This window comes from Syngnathus acus, chromosome 16 (assembly GCF_901709675.1).
Source record: "Syngnathus acus chromosome 16, fSynAcu1.2, whole genome shotgun sequence".
NCBI lineage: Eukaryota > Metazoa > Chordata > Actinopteri > Syngnathiformes > Syngnathidae > Syngnathus > Syngnathus acus.
In genome coordinates, this window is record NC_051101.1 from 14,082,849 (window position 1) to 14,099,814 (window position 16,966).

General features: G+C 48.3%; 2 protein-coding genes across 6 annotated transcripts; both read right to left on the reverse strand.

The window, feature by feature from the left end:
* Positions 1-1,492: 1,492 nt before the first annotated feature.
* Positions 1,493-5,837, reverse strand: mtf1 (metal-regulatory transcription factor 1). 2 transcript variants are annotated; one of them, XM_037272896.1, is made up of 11 exons: positions 5,609-5,837; positions 4,398-4,853; positions 3,711-3,949; positions 3,516-3,647; positions 3,378-3,451; positions 3,163-3,296; positions 2,995-3,072; positions 2,824-2,926; positions 2,210-2,760; positions 2,075-2,141; positions 1,493-1,942 (listed from the first exon to the last, which is right to left on the reverse strand). In XM_037272896.1, exons 2-11 carry the CDS (start codon positions 4,821-4,823, stop codon positions 1,548-1,550), a joined length of 2,199 nt encoding a protein of 732 aa, XP_037128791.1. In that variant the 5' UTR covers positions 4,824-4,853; positions 5,609-5,837; the 3' UTR covers positions 1,493-1,547. The 2 variants fall into 2 exon arrangements, with proteins under 2 accessions (XP_037128791.1, XP_037128792.1); XM_037272897.1 differs by having other exon boundaries at positions 4,398-4,859.
* A 478-nt stretch (positions 5,838-6,315) lies between these two features.
* On the reverse strand, positions 6,316-16,854 carry inpp5b (inositol polyphosphate-5-phosphatase B). Of its 4 annotated transcripts, XM_037272890.1 has the most exons (23): positions 16,504-16,854; positions 16,099-16,178; positions 15,859-15,956; positions 14,620-14,649; positions 14,429-14,539; positions 13,541-13,684; positions 11,289-11,376; positions 10,256-10,441; positions 10,074-10,175; positions 9,901-10,015; positions 9,393-9,509; positions 9,132-9,319; positions 8,949-9,060; positions 8,772-8,881; positions 8,568-8,703; positions 8,151-8,261; positions 7,891-8,056; positions 7,579-7,814; positions 7,383-7,490; positions 7,223-7,307; positions 6,815-6,942; positions 6,618-6,729; positions 6,316-6,444 (listed from the first exon to the last, which is right to left on the reverse strand). In XM_037272890.1, the coding sequence occupies exons 1-23, from the start codon at positions 16,558-16,560 to the stop codon at positions 6,317-6,319; spliced, it is 2,748 nt and encodes a 915-aa protein (XP_037128785.1). In that variant the 5' UTR covers positions 16,561-16,854; the 3' UTR covers position 6,316. The 4 variants fall into 4 exon arrangements, with proteins under 4 accessions (XP_037128785.1, XP_037128786.1, XP_037128790.1 ...); XM_037272891.1 differs by lacking the exons at positions 14,429-14,539; positions 14,620-14,649; positions 15,859-15,956; positions 16,099-16,178; positions 16,504-16,854 and adding an exon at positions 13,763-14,360; XM_037272895.1 differs by lacking the exons at positions 13,541-13,684; positions 14,429-14,539; positions 14,620-14,649; ... (1 more) ...; positions 16,099-16,178; positions 16,504-16,854 and adding an exon at positions 12,899-13,047.
* Between the last annotated feature and the right edge of the window lie 112 nt (positions 16,855-16,966).

The window sequence follows — 16,966 nt, forward strand, 5'->3', positions numbered from 1 at the left end:
AGTCATTCTTAAAACAGAATCGTTCAATAAGTCGTGTTCCTTCAGCGCACGCAGACTGCTATTAAAGCGGTTTTCAAGCGGCATCATCCCAGATGGGGAAAAAGGGGTTTAGAGATCATCGTGTCGTTGGCATAAGTGGTCATATCTTCTCTTTCTACATATATAGCTCTAGATATAGATCTATTATTATAGCTAACATTTGCCACTGGAGTGATGCATATATAAAAATATTCTCAACACCACACGATTTACCAAAAGAAGGGAAGAGATCTTGCGTTTGGGCGCCTGTGTGCATACCTCTCGAATGCCCGACTTGAAAATTGCATAGTAGATTCCATCGCACCACGTGTTTTCGGAACATTTGGACCCTCGTCAAACTGCATATCTGGAATGGTTGTGAGTGGGACTGCGGTCTTTACCGCTTTGCATATCTGCACTGCTTGTTTTGTTTGGTTGCTTCTTGGGAAATGAAGTCCCAGGTCACATTTTGGGGGGCGCGGCAGTTTACACAAAACAACGTTAGAGCATGTGACCAAGAATGTTAGCTCCGCATTCTAGAAGGGTTTTGTCTCTACAAAAATAAAACCTTCGCAATAGTTTTTCAGTACTGCGTGTGACCCAGAAATGTCAAATCTTCAAACTTTGTGTGAGTAGTAAACACGCCGTTCCATGTCCCACCCCTGGCTTTGAAAAGTCGCAGATGTCGTGTCGCAGTGTGGAGATGAGCGCGTCCAAATGCAATTGCGCAAAACGCAGGGATCATTTAAGAGTCCCTGAGAGAACCCATAATGACAGGAGTTCACTTGAAGGAGCATTTGTCTTCCTGAAGAGAAGTCATTCAGTAACAGAACCCAAAGAAAAACCGTTTGTGTGATCGGAATAAATTAATAAAAGACTCTTCATCTATCACAACAGCATTGCCAGTCGGAAATTAAAGGCTTAAATAAATGAAAATGTACAATTTTTAAATTAGGTTTAAGTTAGAGGGAAGCGATGCCATTGCAGCCATTTTGACGAGGCGGCTCAAACCTGAATTTGCGCAAAAAGACCCCAGCTCACATCTTTTGGACTAGTGTACAAGCGTGTCTGTCTACCCGTGAAGATTGTGCTGGGAGCTCTTCTCTATCAGTGCATTACAACCAGCTCCAAGCATGTGTCAGGATTTGTTTTTCTCTTCTTCTTCCTCCTCCAAGTGCAGTACCTTCTAACACACCTTCTCCGAGCCAGCAAAATGGCAACTCTTGCAATTTCAGTGTCTGGACAGCACAATTGTCATCAGTGACTTATATACAATTTGAACAAACACGCGTAGTATTAACAAGCTTCCTCAAAGGAAAAGCCAAACTCTTCGACCGCATTTTTCCCTGCATGAATTGCCGTCGGTCAACAGTGAGCTCAACTACTGCAAAAGAAAAGAAAACTTGTGCAGGTAGGCCGCACAATGAGAGGAGAATGCACTGAAGGTACGGGAGGTGGGCAAGCACGCACGCACGCACGCCCGCCCGCGCTATTTAAGGAGCGCGCCCGCGCACACCGCCCCGCCCGCTCTAAGGATTGCCTTCGGTGGCCATGCTGAAGTCGTCGGTGACCAGCAGCAGCGCCTCGATGTTGGCGGCGGTCTCCGGGCTCTGCAGCGTCAGGAAGTCCGACACGTCCATGTTGGCGAGCCCGTGCGGCGGCGGCGGCGTCTGAGCGGGGGAGGGTTCGACTTCACCCACCTTGGACGAAGACTCGGGGAGGCAGCACGGAGAAGCGGAGGCGGCGGGGGGAGGCGCTTGGGGCTGGGCCGGAGGAGCGGCGGTCTCTGGCGCTGAGGTGGGCGGGGGCGAGCAGGCCTTCTTCTCTTTGACCGTGTCCCGGCAGGCGCAGTGACACTGGCACGACTCTTCCTGCTTGATGATGATGACGGGCAGGCTCAGGCCGATCTGCTGGACTGAGCTGCCTGAAAAGACGACAACACTTCAATTCACTGACAACAAGAAAGTTGACTCGGTGGCTTCTGAAAATGAACTTTAGGCTGCAATCATCAGAAAAACGTATTTCCACTTTCTGTCGGCTTTCAAAGAAATCTTACCAGCATTGCCTCCCACTGGTATGGCTGTTGTGAAGAAGACCTTCTCCACTTTTGGACCACCTTGTGACTGAAGGAATATTTGAAATGAAAATACAAGAATCAATCGGACGAGGCATCGCCATGTTTCAAACTCACCGCTTGTTCGGGATTCTGTTGGCTGTTGGCGGCGCTGCTCAGGATCCACTGAAGGTTCTGGTCGGACATAACCAGGCCGGGCTGCAGCAGGTTCTGAGTTGGCGCGATGGTGATGGTGGCGGGGCTGGACGCGGAAAGCGAGTTACTGGCCAAAGGCACAGGTTGAGCTACAGCTGTGTCCGAGGCGGCGGCCGGCGTCGAAGCGCCCGGCAACGGAGCCGTCGGGGCGGGCGCCGAGATGGGAGGGGGAGCGGGCTGGGCCACGGTGTCCGGAGGAAGGAATGTCGAAGGCAGCGCCACGTAGCGCTGTGGCGCCGCTTGCTTTTGCGCTTGGACGGAAGCCTGAACGGGCCCGTCGGAAATGTGTACGAATGCGGGCGCTTGAGCGGAGCCGGGGGTGACGACGGCAGGGGCCTGAGTAGAAGGAGGAGCCTCCATGACGGCCGGCGGGCGGGAGCAGGCCGTAGTGAGGGAGAAAGAGATGAGAGACGAAGCTTCGGTCACCGCCGGGGGGGTGGGGGTCTCCAGTCCCAAACGCTCGGGGAGACTCTCTGAGGAGGAGAAGGCCAATGCGGCTCAGCGCAGCGACAACAAACGTTTGCAAAGGTTCTTACCACTTGGCTGGGCCTCATCTTGGCTCACACTGTTCTCCGGACTCTGGAACATGAGCTCAAAGATTTTCACAGGGGTCACATTGTTCAGGTCCAAATTCTGCGCCTGGAAGGTCGGAGGAAGGTTCGGGACACTCGGCGCTTACAAAACCTCCTTGTCGATAGCGCACTTACGTTGCGCAGATGCTCCCGCAGCTCCGAGTCAGTGGAGATCAGGCTCAAGTCACTGAGGCACAGTGAATGATTTGCATCCTATTCCCCAAAAAAGGAATCGGCAAAGCAAGATGTGAGGAAGTGAATCGTCCGAGCGGCGTTCCCGCTGAGCGCAAAGTGGTGACTCACTTCGGACAGCGGGTGAGCGAGGGTGACGCTGAAAGGCTGCCCCTTGCCGTGACCCCGGATGTGACTCTTCAAACTGTACTGACTGCTGAAGGTCTTCTCGCAGCCGTCGCTCGGACAGTTGAAGGGCTTCTCGCCTTGGGAAAAGCAGGAAAGGATTGGAATCAAACTGAATGACAGACATTTTTCATCACACAAATGGACTTGGCCACACATACCTGTGTGGGTCCGAACGTGCGTTCTTAAGTGGTGACTTGCCGCAAAAGCTTTGCCGCAGCCGTCGTGGTCGCACCTTGATGAAATCAAAGCAATGCCATATAAATACGTCTTTTGCGGATTCCAATCGTGCTGCTCACCGGAAAGGCTTCTCTCCGGTGTGCGTGCGAATGTGCTTCCTCAAGTCGCTGAGAGTGGTAAAGTACTTTGTGCATCCCTCCGATTCACAGTTGAACGTTTTGCCCGTGTGGAGTCTCTGGTGTGCTTTGAGCCTGCCGAGACAAGCCGGCAGATGTCAGCAATCACGGAACGGGGCCGCGATGCAGACGACCCACCTGTACAGGGTGTTGAAGGCCTTCTCGCAGCCTTGCACGTCGCACTCGAAGGGCTTCTCCTTGGTGTGCACTCGCACGTGGATTTTCAGGCTGTACGAGGTGAGGAAGGCCTTGCCGCAGCCTTGCTGGTTGCACACGAAGGTGTACTCGCCGCGGTGGGTCTTCTGGTGCGTGCGCAGGTTGCCCGCCGTGCTGTACGTCCTCGTGCAGCCTCCGAACATGCACTGGTAACGTTTCACCTGAGAAGCACCGATATTCCGTTGGTCAAACGATAGCCACGGCGCGGTGTGGCAAACGCGCAGCCGTAGCGTGGCGATCACAAAGACACAAAACCCAACAATGCGCATTGGTACTAGATACAATTTGTCAAGAGCTCTTGGATTGTGCAAGCGTATGTTAATCAGTAGCAAAGAAGCAGGAAGTGAACCATCTTCCCTTTACTTTGTGACTCATCGTGACACTGTTTCGACATCTTATTTCTTTATAAGTGCAATATGGAGACACGGGAGATTAAATGAACATTTATGTGGTTTCACAGTCATAACGGCCCTCTGGGGGAAAGCTGGAAGGACGACGACAACAACAACAACAACATTGTTTCACACCCCTGTTCTACATTTTGGATGATGGATTCATTTGGAAATAGATTAGTTGCGATTGCACATTTAATACTATCAGCACGTTCACCTCCGTCTGCTTGGTCTCCGGACACTCCGAGTGCAGGGTGAGGGTGGCGCCCTCGATGTTGCGTGGCATGGGGGTGGAGCCCGGATTAATGGTGAACTGGATCTGGTCCGGCGAGATGGTGTGGTGCACGTAGCCCTGCGACATGGCGTCGGCCATGAAGCCCCCCTCCTCGTCGCCTTCCCCTTCGGTCAGGAAGGTGACGCCGTCTTCGTCGCCCCCGCAGTGGCCTTCTTCCTCGCCTTCCTCATCCAGCCGGATGGGGTCCCGCTCGATGAGCACGGTGGTGCGGTCGTAGACGCGGGCGCCGGATGACGACGGCTCCGCCATCAGGTGCTTGTCTTCGTCGTCCTCGTCGCCCCCTTCCGAGGGGTCCACCTCTACCTCAAAGTACAGCGGCGCCTCTGTGCGAGGGCCATTTTCAGACATGCTCCTTCCTTTTGGCCAAGGAGGTCTTCACTGTCAATGGTTCAATCCAAGGAAACACATGATAGATTTCAATGATCTTGTCAGCTATGACTGACTTTTAAACACATAATAAGAGTTATATTTGATTGCTCGTGAGCTGGAACGGATTATTGGCATTTCAATAGAAAACAAAATCTAGCTCGAGGTACCACTGCTCCCTAGCTACCGGTACGTCCCTCCACTGCCAGCTACAGCAACTGTTCAAACATAGAAAGGATCTATTCTAGAACTTTCCTTTCATCGACACGCGACACTGTCAAAATATCACAGTCAGAAAGCGACTCAATGGAAGTAAAGGGAAATCATCGAAAGAACATCACTCACCTTTAAAAACAACCTTACAACCGCTCTGTCATATTTTTTTTACACAACATACAAGCCGTCACAAATACAGTCAGAGCGTGGCTTGTTTATTTGGCGCGATAATAGCCCAGATATTCACATCAGTTGAGTTATTTAGTCAAGTTCGTCATGATCTTTCCCTATACTACTTGGTTAGCATCACCGCCTCGGATGCAATGCTAACGAGCTACCACAAATAATTCAATACATCCATTTTGAAATAGAAACACCAATACGAGAGTCTCGTTTGAACCAACCAGCTGTGATACGCAACGGTCCGATTATTATTTTGTATCGTACCGTCCATCCACGAACCACCAACACTTAAGATTAGCTTTGGCACGGTCATCTAACGTTAAAAGGAGAGGCTAACAGCTAGCTTAGCTCACAAGCTAATCACCTACCGTTTGAATGTCGACAGCTGACCTTAAAACTCTCCAGTCTTCCCGACAGCCATTTATTTCCGCGTGACAATGCTGCACACTCGCTTTCCACGACTCACAAAGGCGGTCGCGCAGTTAAATGTCGTTTTTTGAGCGGAGATGATTTCTTTGGGGGTGCTTATTCGCGTGCTTTGGGATGTTTAGCACCGTGCGTGTAGCCTCCCTAGGATACCAAACAACGTCACACGCGTAAAGACATTCCTTGTGCATTGTGGGACATTTGAACAACTGGACACAACCGCCCATTTTCATTTCGAAACTGATCGTCGCTTTTGATTGCATTATTTGTCGTTCATTTTTCATCCGCCAAGCATCATCATCACCTCCTCGAGAAAGAAAAAGAAAGAAAGAAAAGGAGTTGGATGGGTTATAAATGGGTGAAAATCCTCCAGAAAATCTCCAAGCAGTTGAACGTGCCAAGAATAAAAATACGAAGCAGTTGTTTTCCAACATGTTTTATATAAAACAATTATGCTGTAGATCAGAAACATTAAAATATTTTTTTAAATAAACATGAAAAAGAGGCTCAACAGAGCACAAAAACAATAGCATCTCAAATCAACTATACAAGATACTAAATCTTTTTAACGTGTCTGAAGACTCCTTGAAAATCTGCAAAATTATGAACAGTTTATTTCAAATATAGGACGATTTGTTTTAGTGTTTTATTTAAATGTGGTCCTTTGTCTCGGATGAGCTGTGGCCCAAGAAGTGCTGAAAGAACTCCCGCGCTTTTCTCTTTTCCGTGAGGTCTTGCTTGGTCGCTGACCGTAGGAGTAACGAGGCAAAGATGGTGGCTAAAGATGGAGACAAAAGAGAAAAATAAAGATTTTCCGTGCCACTTTCGTGACCCTAGATAAGCTTTGTATTTCAATTCTCATCATCCTGGGAGTGCCTATTGAAGGCCCGGTGTAATAAAAATAGAAAAAACACACGCATTGAAAAAGAAAAAAAATCTCTATTGTCTTACCGGCGATGGTATCATCCAATCGATTGCTTGCCGAATTCTTCAACAGCTCCCGCAGGAAGGCGGCGATATAATTAAAAACATTTCGGTTGCACTGAGGTAGCATGAAAATGACCTTAAAAAAGGTTTGGGAGAAAGAAAACCACAGTCAGATTTCTACCAAGCAAAATGGTTGGTCAACGGCAGGAGGCAGACAGAACCTTCTCACACTGGACGGCATCGGCGCAACATTCCAGGCACTGCTGATAGAAAGCGTAGGGAACGACCGGCTCTGGGAGGGCGTCCAAGAAGAGAAGCAAGGCCTCTGCTACCGAGTGGTTACTGCCAGCTACGCGTCGGTACACGTCAAGGATGCATCGTTTCGGTTCGACAGAAATATCGGTCGACGCAACCTGCCTGAAGCAGGGGAAACAAGGACGGAATAAAATGCTAACAAATAAATATGTCACTTCAACCTTTGACAGCAAACGTTTCTCAAATCATGGATTGTAATTCAAACTCAACAGTACTGTCAATCAAATTCGAGCCTGTGTTTATGTGAGTTCAACACTTACCTGTAGAGGGAGCCCACGAGCAATACTTTGAGACTCACAGATTGAAAAGGATACACAGAGAATCCGCCATGCCAGTGTCAAGGCAGTCCCGTATTTCGGCAAAATCGCTCCGGAGTCCAGGTTGTTGAAATATGTCTTCCTGTGAAGACAACCGTGCCGACAGATCCTTTCAGTCAAGGCAAAGCCAGTGGACTTTCTCCTGAAAAATCCCAACCTGTTTGATTGCATTACGAAACAAGTGATCCACCATCATCCAAAGTTCTTTGGGAATGTCGAGCGGCTTTTCCGTGCTTCCCGCGTTGTCGTTCACCGACGTTTCCATCTGTTGGCTCGGCAAGTCATCCATTAAGCATATTTTTGGAAACAATGCAATCTCCAAAGCATAATAAAAAATAAAAAAAGTCAGCCACCATTTGTTGGAGGCTCTCCAGCGGCATGTCCTGGATGGGCTCCCTCAGCCGACACAGCACGTGGAGGGGGGTGCCGAAGCAACTGGGCAGGTAGCTTCCCGTCACCGAGATGAAGTAGTCCTTGCCGCGCTCCAGGTGGAGGACCAGGATGTCTTCGATGGCTTGCTTGCCGGAATTTAAGTCGGGCGCCGTGGTGCGGTTCACAAAAACCTCAAGCTCGATGTCCACGGAAGCACCTAAAGTCCAAGAGAGCTCAGTCAGTCAGGCGAGGGCGCGGCTGTGAACTCAAGACGGACGGTGGAGGTTTGTCACCCTGAGCAATGAAGCCTTTGGGGGGGTTGGCCGTGAGCCAGGCTTTGCAGTACGTGGCCTCGTTGGGCTTCGGGATGAACTCGAACTGACACGGCACCTGGCCGTCGTTGACGATGCACAGCGTCCTGGCGTGGTTCTCCATGTACTTCACCTTCTCAAAGTGGAACTAGGAGAGAGAGAGTGAGAAAGCGCCGCCGTGGTCACGAAACTTTACGCGGTCTGCGGCGCTCCAGACGTTCCAAACAAAGCGCTAACTTTACCTCTCGTTCGGACAAGGTGACCGACGGAATGCACTCGTTCTCCATTTTGTCTAAATTGCGAACAATCTCTTCAAAGGTTTTCTTGTAGGACTCGGCATTGACTCTCTTGATCTGTGAACCATGAGACGACGACACAAACGTCATACGTTACTTTTGATGACGCTTAATGGTTACAAAATCCATCATGGTTAAAATAAAGTCAGAAGCAACATTCAAGTACACTCGTGCTGTATGCCCAAGTATTCTTTAAAATCCTACCAAAATGTTTGAAAACGAGAACTCCCTCCTAAAATATTCTATGCAACTGTAATGAGATGAAAAGAAATACAAGGGACTTGCGGACCACTAGAGGAAGCCAGAGTAACAAACAAGTGGACTGGATTTACAAATATTTGTGACAAGTCAGCAAATGATTACCCCAATGACGAGGAGGGAACTGACGGGCTTGTGGTCGCTGGTCTTCAGCGCCATGTGACTCTGGTAATGCTGCTGACCGATGTCCTTCCCTCGCCACAAGATGCGGTCACACCACGCAGGCACGCGGCATTTTTCACTAAACGCGCAAGAAAACACATTTCGCTCGGGAGTCTTGAAATCAAATCTGAAACGCCGTCGACCTACCTCGTGTCCCACATGTCGGAGCCGGTGTCGTATTTGTAGGTGGGCTGGAAATCGATGCCCCCCTCCACGAAGCCGACAAACACCGCCTCCTCGTCGATCTGCCTCTTGAGCTGCCGACGGACGCGAGCGGTGAGCGCGGACGGGGCGAGCCGAGCCGAGCCGGGCCGAGCCCGTTACCTGATCGTACGTGTGCAGCATCTCAAAGTCCTTCTTGCTGATGAGCTCCTTCACGTTGTTGACATCCAGATCGCTGATCCTGTAGTTGAGGTCACCGATCCATAAGACCGCACTGGTCGGTCAACAAAAGAGAAAGCAAGTTCAAAGCCAAAAGGATGGCAACGAGAGAGCAAAACGTCGTACTCGTGCATCATGATGGTCAGCGGCGGCTGCGTGGGGTCAGCCTGGCGAAACTGCAGGCGGCTGCAAATGTCTTTGTAGTCCTGATTGCGCCTCTCGTACTCTTCCACGTGCGCCGCCAGGTGACAGTTGACCACGCAGATGTCCGAGCTGTGGAAGCGGAAGCGGATGCCCACCGCACCTTTGTTGCCCTGCCGGCCGTCACCGTCAGATTGTCAGGCAAATAGGGACCGTCAGCGCTCGCTCGCTCGCATGGGATCTTACCATCCTCCCCATGATGCCGGTCCCCACAGACTCCACCTCTACCTCCGAAATGAACTTGGCATGCTCCTTCCTCACGTAGAAGAGCAGCATGATGCCCACGAGCCGCACCAACTTCACCTGAAAGGGGACATTGGAGGAAAATTGCCTTCAACCCGTCAGATGGGAAAGAAAACCATAAAGTAACCACATATTTTCATGATACAGTCATTGACTAAAAAGTGCCGTTCTAAATTTCGTTAGCGGCAGACGACAAAGTCTGACGTCGACTGTCAATGAGCGCAGAGCCTTTGGCTTCAAGCAAAGGAAAAGCTGCTTTCACACAGAGGAAGAGGAAACTGCTAATCTACAGTCAGCAATCGCAGAAAAGGGGAAGCAGATGAAAGAAGAACGTTTCTGACATCCACTATGTAGGAACAAGTCACAAATCCTGGAACGGTTGACAAACAGAGAGCGAGAGAGAGAGAGAGAGAGAGAGAGAGAGAGAGAAAAAAAAAGGTGAGTTTCTTACTAAGGCATACTTGGCATCAGGATGCAAAGCGTCCGACACAGCCTTAGTCCACTCCATCTCTTTGGGGGTGTCGTTGAAGAAGAAAGCCTCTTTGCTGAGGTCCAGCTCCTGGAAGCTAAAACATAGGCGGGATGAGTCCTTCAAAGCGTCCCCTGGCGGCGCTTGCTACCTACCCCACGCAGTACATGTCGGGAGGCTCCGGCGTGCAGCTCAGCCACGGGCGGAGGCTTTCTTTGGGCGCCTGCCCATTCACATTGTATGTGCCCAGGAAAAAGCTGCCCCCAAACAAAAACAAAAAAACAATGGAACCGCGCCGTCCGCTTTTGTAACATTGTGTGGCAAATCCGTTCGGTACCTGAAATGTTCTCGGTAAATGTACAGGTCCTCGTTCTTCAGCAGCTCGCACTTGATGAGGTTGTCGCGCAGGCCGAACTGCGGCATGGCTAGAATGTGAGATTTGTTGGACGGTGTGTGGCTGGACGAGCGCACCAGCTCATCCCGCTCCGACCGGCTGGAGACGTCCTCGCTGGAGACGCCCTGACTGCGGCAGGCGACCAGATAGAGAGAGAAAAAAAATTTGACGTTAGGTGAGCTGGCACAGACCAAGATGGCCGTTGCAAAGGGTATGCATGCATGTGTGGAGGAAGGGCGGGAAGGGGAGGAAATGGAATACGATTGGCATCTTTCTAGGAATGAGCTGGAACTCAACTCAACAGTCGGAGAGTGGCAAGCAGCCCACTTTCATTTGACTCTTACTCTCCAAATATACCAAAGCTGCAAATTGGATGACTTCTGTAAATGACTTTTTTTGCTATATTTTAACAGCGTGCATAATAATTGCTTTTTACACACCAACCCCTAAGCCTCCTAAACCGTCAATCTTGAAGGGGGGGGGGGAAAAAAAAAAAAGTTTTAGCGGTTGACTTGACAGCGACTTACCGTTTTTTCATCCATGTTTGACGGGGAATATTTTAAGCTCTTAAGTAACGCTTAGTCGGATGAATAGTACAGTCGCAGCTTCAAGCAAAGCCATTTCTGCTCATGGCGTCACATAGAGTCAGGCGTAAACACTGGAGGTGACAAGCTCCACGAGTCAGGCAGGCGTGTTGACAGACGAGACGACGGAGCACAATTTGCCACTCCAGGGGATAATTATGATTCCCTTTTATTCCTTTGTGATCACATTTGAGCCAAATATTTGTGCCAATAAAGTGACCATTATGCTTTGTTTCTCTTGTTCCTGGAGAACAGAAAGCTTTCGCAAGAACTCAAATGTGCTTCAACTCCTTTCTGCCACCGGGTACAAAAAGAAAGAAAGAATGAAAGAGAAAGAGAGCGAGAGAGAGCTGGTTACGTAAGGGGATTAATTGCAGGCGTGAATGCTTTACCTCTCTGTTTTGGAGCTGCGCGGTGGCGTCGCACTGTTGGAGACCTTTAGCCGTTCCAAACTTCGCTTTTTCTTGTCTGTCGCTTTCTCTGTCGATAAACATAAACACATTCAAATAGAGCACGTGCATTAGATACACCTGTCTCTAAAACCAAACTTCCTACCTCTCGGACAACGTTATTATTCTTTTTGCTCGAGTGCCCTTTATGTACCTAATGAAGTGTCTGGTGAGTGGCGTTGCATCTTAATGGGGGAGACAGCGTGGCGCCTGTCTAAACACAGCTGGCTTCTGAAAGGCCACATTTGGTCCGGACAGGAAATGAACTCCATATGAAAGCTTCTTACGCTTCTGTGCGCGCGTAACGCGAAAATCAATTCTTGTAAAATGATGAAAAGCATTTTTCGGCGTAGTGGCTCAAGTGCAGCATGCTCTGGGGAGTGGAAGAGGAAGGTCACAAACAGGAGTGTTGCGCTTTGGCCGAGATAACTGTCGACACAACGTGAATTGCTTTCCGAGCACCGCGCTCAGAAAGGAAAACCCGCAATGGTGGTTAAAGATATCTTTATCGAAGAACAATAGAATGGAAAAGAAATGGATTGCGCAAAGGCCACCGTTCCATCGCTCTCCCAAAAAAACCTCCGGCTCTTTCTACTTTGGTTATTTGGAGATTCATGCATAATTCATTCACTTTCAAATGTTATACAACCAAAAGGCAGCTCTCTACTTGTTTGTTTTCTTTCATTTAGATTTGATTAATCATTGCACTTATGCGCCAAGACATCTGACTGTTATTGCCCCCCCGTAGATCTTAAGACAACTCAGCATCTTTGTGTTGTTATTCAACACACTGCTGTTAGTTGACTTGTGTTTGTTCACCTGCTTGCACCAAGTTGCTTTGTACTTTTTCCACTGAAGAAACTTTGCCTTCTCATCAATGCTACCTACAAAATGACACTTCGGACACACATTTAGGTGCATTTCAGCTCGTCTTTTGTCTGATCGGACTCTTTATCAAACGTTTTATCATTCATAGCCTTTCCAGTACACATGGCCAAAGTTCAGCAGTACACAATCGCGCCTACGATGCAACATTACAAAAGCCATGAATCCGTAGAGGAATGAGCATTATTCCTAAAGAGGCTCCCCAAAGTCCTAGGCGCCTTTCATAGTTCGCCACTAAAGTTACTTAAGTCAAACATCAAAAGCATCACAGAATAAAACAAAGGGACACTAAAGCGATGAAGACACGAATTGTTTCCCAATCAATGACGCTATGACCACACTGGAACCGCAACGACACACCGGTAACATCACAAAACACAAAACAACCGGCGGTGTAACAATTTGTGCGGATGACCCACGTCCACCTCGTTCAATGTACACGTATTAAAAGGCTAGATTCAAGGAAATCAGTAGAATCCCCCGTCTGAGATTTACTAACATCTTCGTCGACAGACAGACGGACAGGCAGGCAGGCAGGCAGCTAACTGCCTGCCACTCACGCATTCACTTCCTTAAGCTAGGCTGCTAATTAGCCGAAGCTAACTTATCAATCACGGTGACCAAAACAACGAATAGCGAGAGGAATACGGAAGATTTGTTTGTCATACCAGAGTCTCTCATGACCATCGACATGTCCCTGCGCTCTTTCCACGGCCACGCATTGTGTGGAGGAGAAAGCGAGTCGGCGCCGAGGAGCGAGCCAGCCAGTGCGACCTGCCCATGCTAATGTTACCGTGGGCGGAGTCAACATGGCTCCGACATTCAAACAACTCCATGCATGTCAAATAACATTATTTGCTGGTGTTATTTTCCCACGGTGTAGTGTATGTACGTTGTTGACAGATTGTTCAAAAAAAAGAAAAAAAGTTGTTTGTGTCCACTACAGAAACGGACAAAAATGGTCACGTTCTAGTAGTTCAAATGCTGTCTGTCATTTACTGAAACATGAGAAAGCATTTCCACACCTTTTCTACCGTCAATGTAAATTCAAATATGAAAGTTAAATAGGAGTTGGCACACAAAGCAACATTTCAAGTGTCTCTGATCAAGCCCCAATAAAGTTCAGCTCGACTTGGAGTAGTAGCATGCTATCAAGACCCTTTTGCTCGTGTCAAGCTATTCTTTTTGTGTGTGTGTTCAGAATGACATACGGCCCCCGGGCGGGCAGCCTTCGAAGATCAACAAGACTTTTTCTTTTGTTGTGATCCAGCGTGGCCCTCAGTCAATCGGAGACGGCGGTTGCGACAAACCTGTTTTCCTATGCTGGTTGAGTTTATGGAGCGTTGTGCCGAGGGGCGCGAAGGCTTGTTTGACAACTCCCTGTCCTTTGGTGCCACTTCGGTATTTGCCCATCCACTCAAATTTGCCTTCTTGCTTGGGAATCTTGCAAACATCTAAAGCCAAGAAAAACAGAGAATGAGAGCATTTGAGAAATGTCCACAGATATGAAAATGAGGCGGACGGTGGCTCACCTTCGCCATTTCCCACAAGCTTACTTTTAGGAAGCACGCGCACCACCTTGTGTAAACCCTCCATTTTTGGTACCCTAACTAATCCTCTTCGCCACACACCCAAAATAAACCACCGCTACCCATAAACGTCATCATCCGTGTCTTGACTGGAAAGTAGCGCCCAAGTGCCAAAAGTGATCTGTCCCTGACAAATCCCATCACGCTGAGCTGTTTGAACCAAAAGGCAAACCAAAAGACAGTTTCCCCCCCCCCCCAAAAAAGAAGAAGAAGTCGTCAAGACGAAGAGGTGACACTTCCAGGAAAGAAGAAGAAAAGAAAGACGCTATATCCTACATTTGAACTCCACCTGGTGTTACGTCACAGTCTCCCTACGTCACGCCCAGGTCGCATTTTGGAATGAATGTGCGCGTCAGGTGAACGCGACAAGGAACGAGGCCATTTGGGACCTGGATGAACTGGTTTCTTCATTTCAAAAAACAAAAACAAACCGAGTGTTGACAGTCACTTTCAGTTGTGCTATGTACGATTGTTATCACAAGACTAGACTCAAATTCTAACTTCAATACGAATGAAACTCTTTTTAAACCCTCAGTCATGTCATGAAGATAACGGTTTGAAATGGAGCGGAGCAAACAATCATTGCTGCTGCCATTAAAAGCAACCTACCGCTCCACGCCCGGATGACCTGGCTGAGGAAGAGTCTCGAGTGAGACCCGAAGGGAAGCGTGAGCTCCACGCTTTCATGCTTGTAACTCACTCGCACTCGCGTATCAGCACCTTCCAAAAAGAAATAAAAAGCTTTTATAGCAACAAGAGTGAAACACTCACACAGGCACAAAAAAACAACAACAACTTACCAACAAGTACAAGCTCCTCTGGAGAGGAAACTGTAAAACAGACAAACAAATTGAAATTTCAAACTAAATCTCTGTTCAATGATAGTAGATTAAAAGTACCGTATTTTCCGCCCTAAAAGGCGCACCGGGTTATAAGGCGCACCTTCAATGAACGGCCCATTTTAAAACTTTGTCCATATATAAGGCGCACCGGATTATAAGGCGCATAAAATAGAAGCTATACTGCATCAAACTGAGGTTGACTAGGGTTGCGGTATGCATCCACTAGCCAATAACCAACGAGCCCTCTGTAAACAATCGCGTTTCTCAAACGATCTCCTATAAAATGATCAGAACTGACTAAAGTTCGATCTAACGCATTGGTACTACTTACCTATGTTTCCCTTCCATATCTATCCGTAGATTTACTCGAAACATTAACAGAGCAGCCTATTTTCACATGAAATAGCCTGGTACGTATAGCAGCTATCGCAATAGCATTAGCCATCCGCAAAGTCTCACGAGCCTCAGCTCGCAATCTCCCATGAGCCTCAGCAAAGTGTAAACAATCGCGTTTCTCAAACGATCTCCTATAAAATGATCGGAACTGACTAAAGTTCGATCTAACGCATTGGTACTGCTTACCTATGTTTCCCTTCCATATCGATCCGTAGATTTACTCGAAACATTAACAGAGCAGCCTATTTTGACATGAAATAGCCTGGTACGTATAGCAGCTATCGCAATAGCATTAGCCATCCGCAAAGTCTCACGAGCCTCAGCTCGCAATCTCCCATGAGCCTCAGCAAAGTGTAAACAATCGCGTTTCTCAAACGATCTCCTATAAAATGATCGGAACTGACTAAAGTTCGATCTAACGCATTGGTACTACTTACCTATGTTTCCCTTCCATATCGATCCGTAGATTTACTCGAAACATTAACAGAGCAGCCTATTTTGACATGAAATAGCCTCGCGGGTACAATAGCTATTCGGTGACGCCCCCTGACTACAGTTGCCGTAATGCTGGGAAGCGATGCGACCTTGTAATTTACTAGTCTTACTGAAACATTTTGGCAGAGCACTGTGTACAACCAGTATGGATCAACAAATTCATCAGTTGATCCATATATAAGGCGCACTGGCCTATAAGGCGCACTGTCGGCTTTTGAGAAAATTTTAGGTTTTTAGGTGCGCCTTTTAGGGCGGAAAATACGGTACTGTATATTTTGTAAAATATGAATGGGCAAATATAGTCACTCTCGACAACAGCAAAGTCCAGGTCGATTGGGACAATGTCCTCCAGAGATACGTCCTCTGCAGTAATGGCCATCCTCCGGTGGGTATAAATAAAGATTCTGTTTGAAAACAAAAAAAGGTTGTCATCGGACACTACATTAGGTACACCTGCACAAAAATGAACATACACATACATATACAGTACGCAGTGAAATTACAACAGCATCTTTTCAAAAGTACTCGAGTAGTTTTTGAACTCACGCATGCTCTTTGGCAGACTCCACCAATCCCAGCAGTCTGCTTTCAGTCATGTCGTCCGAGAGGACGTCGCATTGAACAGCATGTTTGACGCCTCAATTCAGGAGAATGCAACTTGAAGTCTTCAAACGAGCAATCAGCAGGTAGGTAACAAAATACAAAACGGCGCCGTCTGGTGGTCAAACGCAGTCACTACCAAACCTGGCTCCCAATTTGGTTTGGTCCCACCCGAATAACATGCAAACGTGTCCTCCCTCCAACAATACTTTTCTCGTTCAAACTTCAAAATGTTACTTCGGCCTGTTATTGCACCAAATTAGAGGAGATCGCGACAGGATTAGGAATCCTACATTGAGATTAAGGAGCTAAATCCGTCTGTCGCGTGACGAGTAACAAGAGAAAGGATACTATGATGCAGTTTTCGTCTCCTTGCAGTGTGTCTTGGACGGCAATGGATTGATCCATGACGGCTGTGCTCTGTCTTGAAGCAACTTGCAGGAAGTCCACGCGTGGGTGGTCGTCGTGGATCTCATGAGTGGGCGACGGGCACACAGCAGGCCTGTTTGTTCTTATGTGACTTTTCTTCTTCTTGTATCCAAAAGTCCACTTGTTTGGCTGGCTGCTGTCTAGGCTGGTTTTCACACGACTGCCACGCACTGATTCTGAAGCCCGCACCCGAGTGACGTCACAACAGGGCGGTCAAAACGCACACACGCGCACGCTCATGCAAACTAACAGACAAACGTGTCGAAACGCGAGCATCCGCGCGCGCTCAAAGTCAATGAGCTCGTTGCACTCTGCTTTTTGGTGTGAAAGAAGACATGGCTGTAACGTTCAGAAGGAAAACAGCACCCTCTAGTGGATGATTTAA

What these genes read in the sequence shown, in the direction of transcription:
- mtf1 (XM_037272896.1), bottom strand. Translation starts at nt 4,823, where the DNA reads ATGTCTGAAAATGGCCCTCGCACAGAGGCGCCGCTGTACTTTGAGGTA. An exon ending in GCACGTTCGGACCCACACAG is followed by an intron (nt 3,297 to 3,377) that starts GTATGTGTGGCC and finishes GCTTTTCCCAAG; the next exon opens with GCGAGAAGCCCTTCAACTGT. An exon ending in TCGCTCACCCGCTGTCCGAA is followed by an intron (nt 3,073 to 3,162) that starts GTGAGTCACCAC and finishes TTTGGGGAATAG; the next exon opens with GATGCAAATCATTCACTGTG.
- inpp5b (XM_037272890.1), bottom strand. Translation starts at nt 16,560, where the DNA reads ATGGATCAATCCATTGCCGTCCAAGACACACTGCAAGGAGACGAAAAC. An exon ending in CAACCAGCATAGGAAAACAG is followed by an intron (nt 11,377 to 13,540) that starts GTTTGTCGCAAC and finishes GTTTATCGACAG; the next exon opens with AGAAAGCGACAGACAAGAAA. An exon ending in TCCGACATGTGGGACACGAG is followed by an intron (nt 8,704 to 8,771) that starts GTAGGTCGACGG and finishes TTGCGCGTTTAG; the next exon opens with TGAAAAATGCCGCGTGCCTG.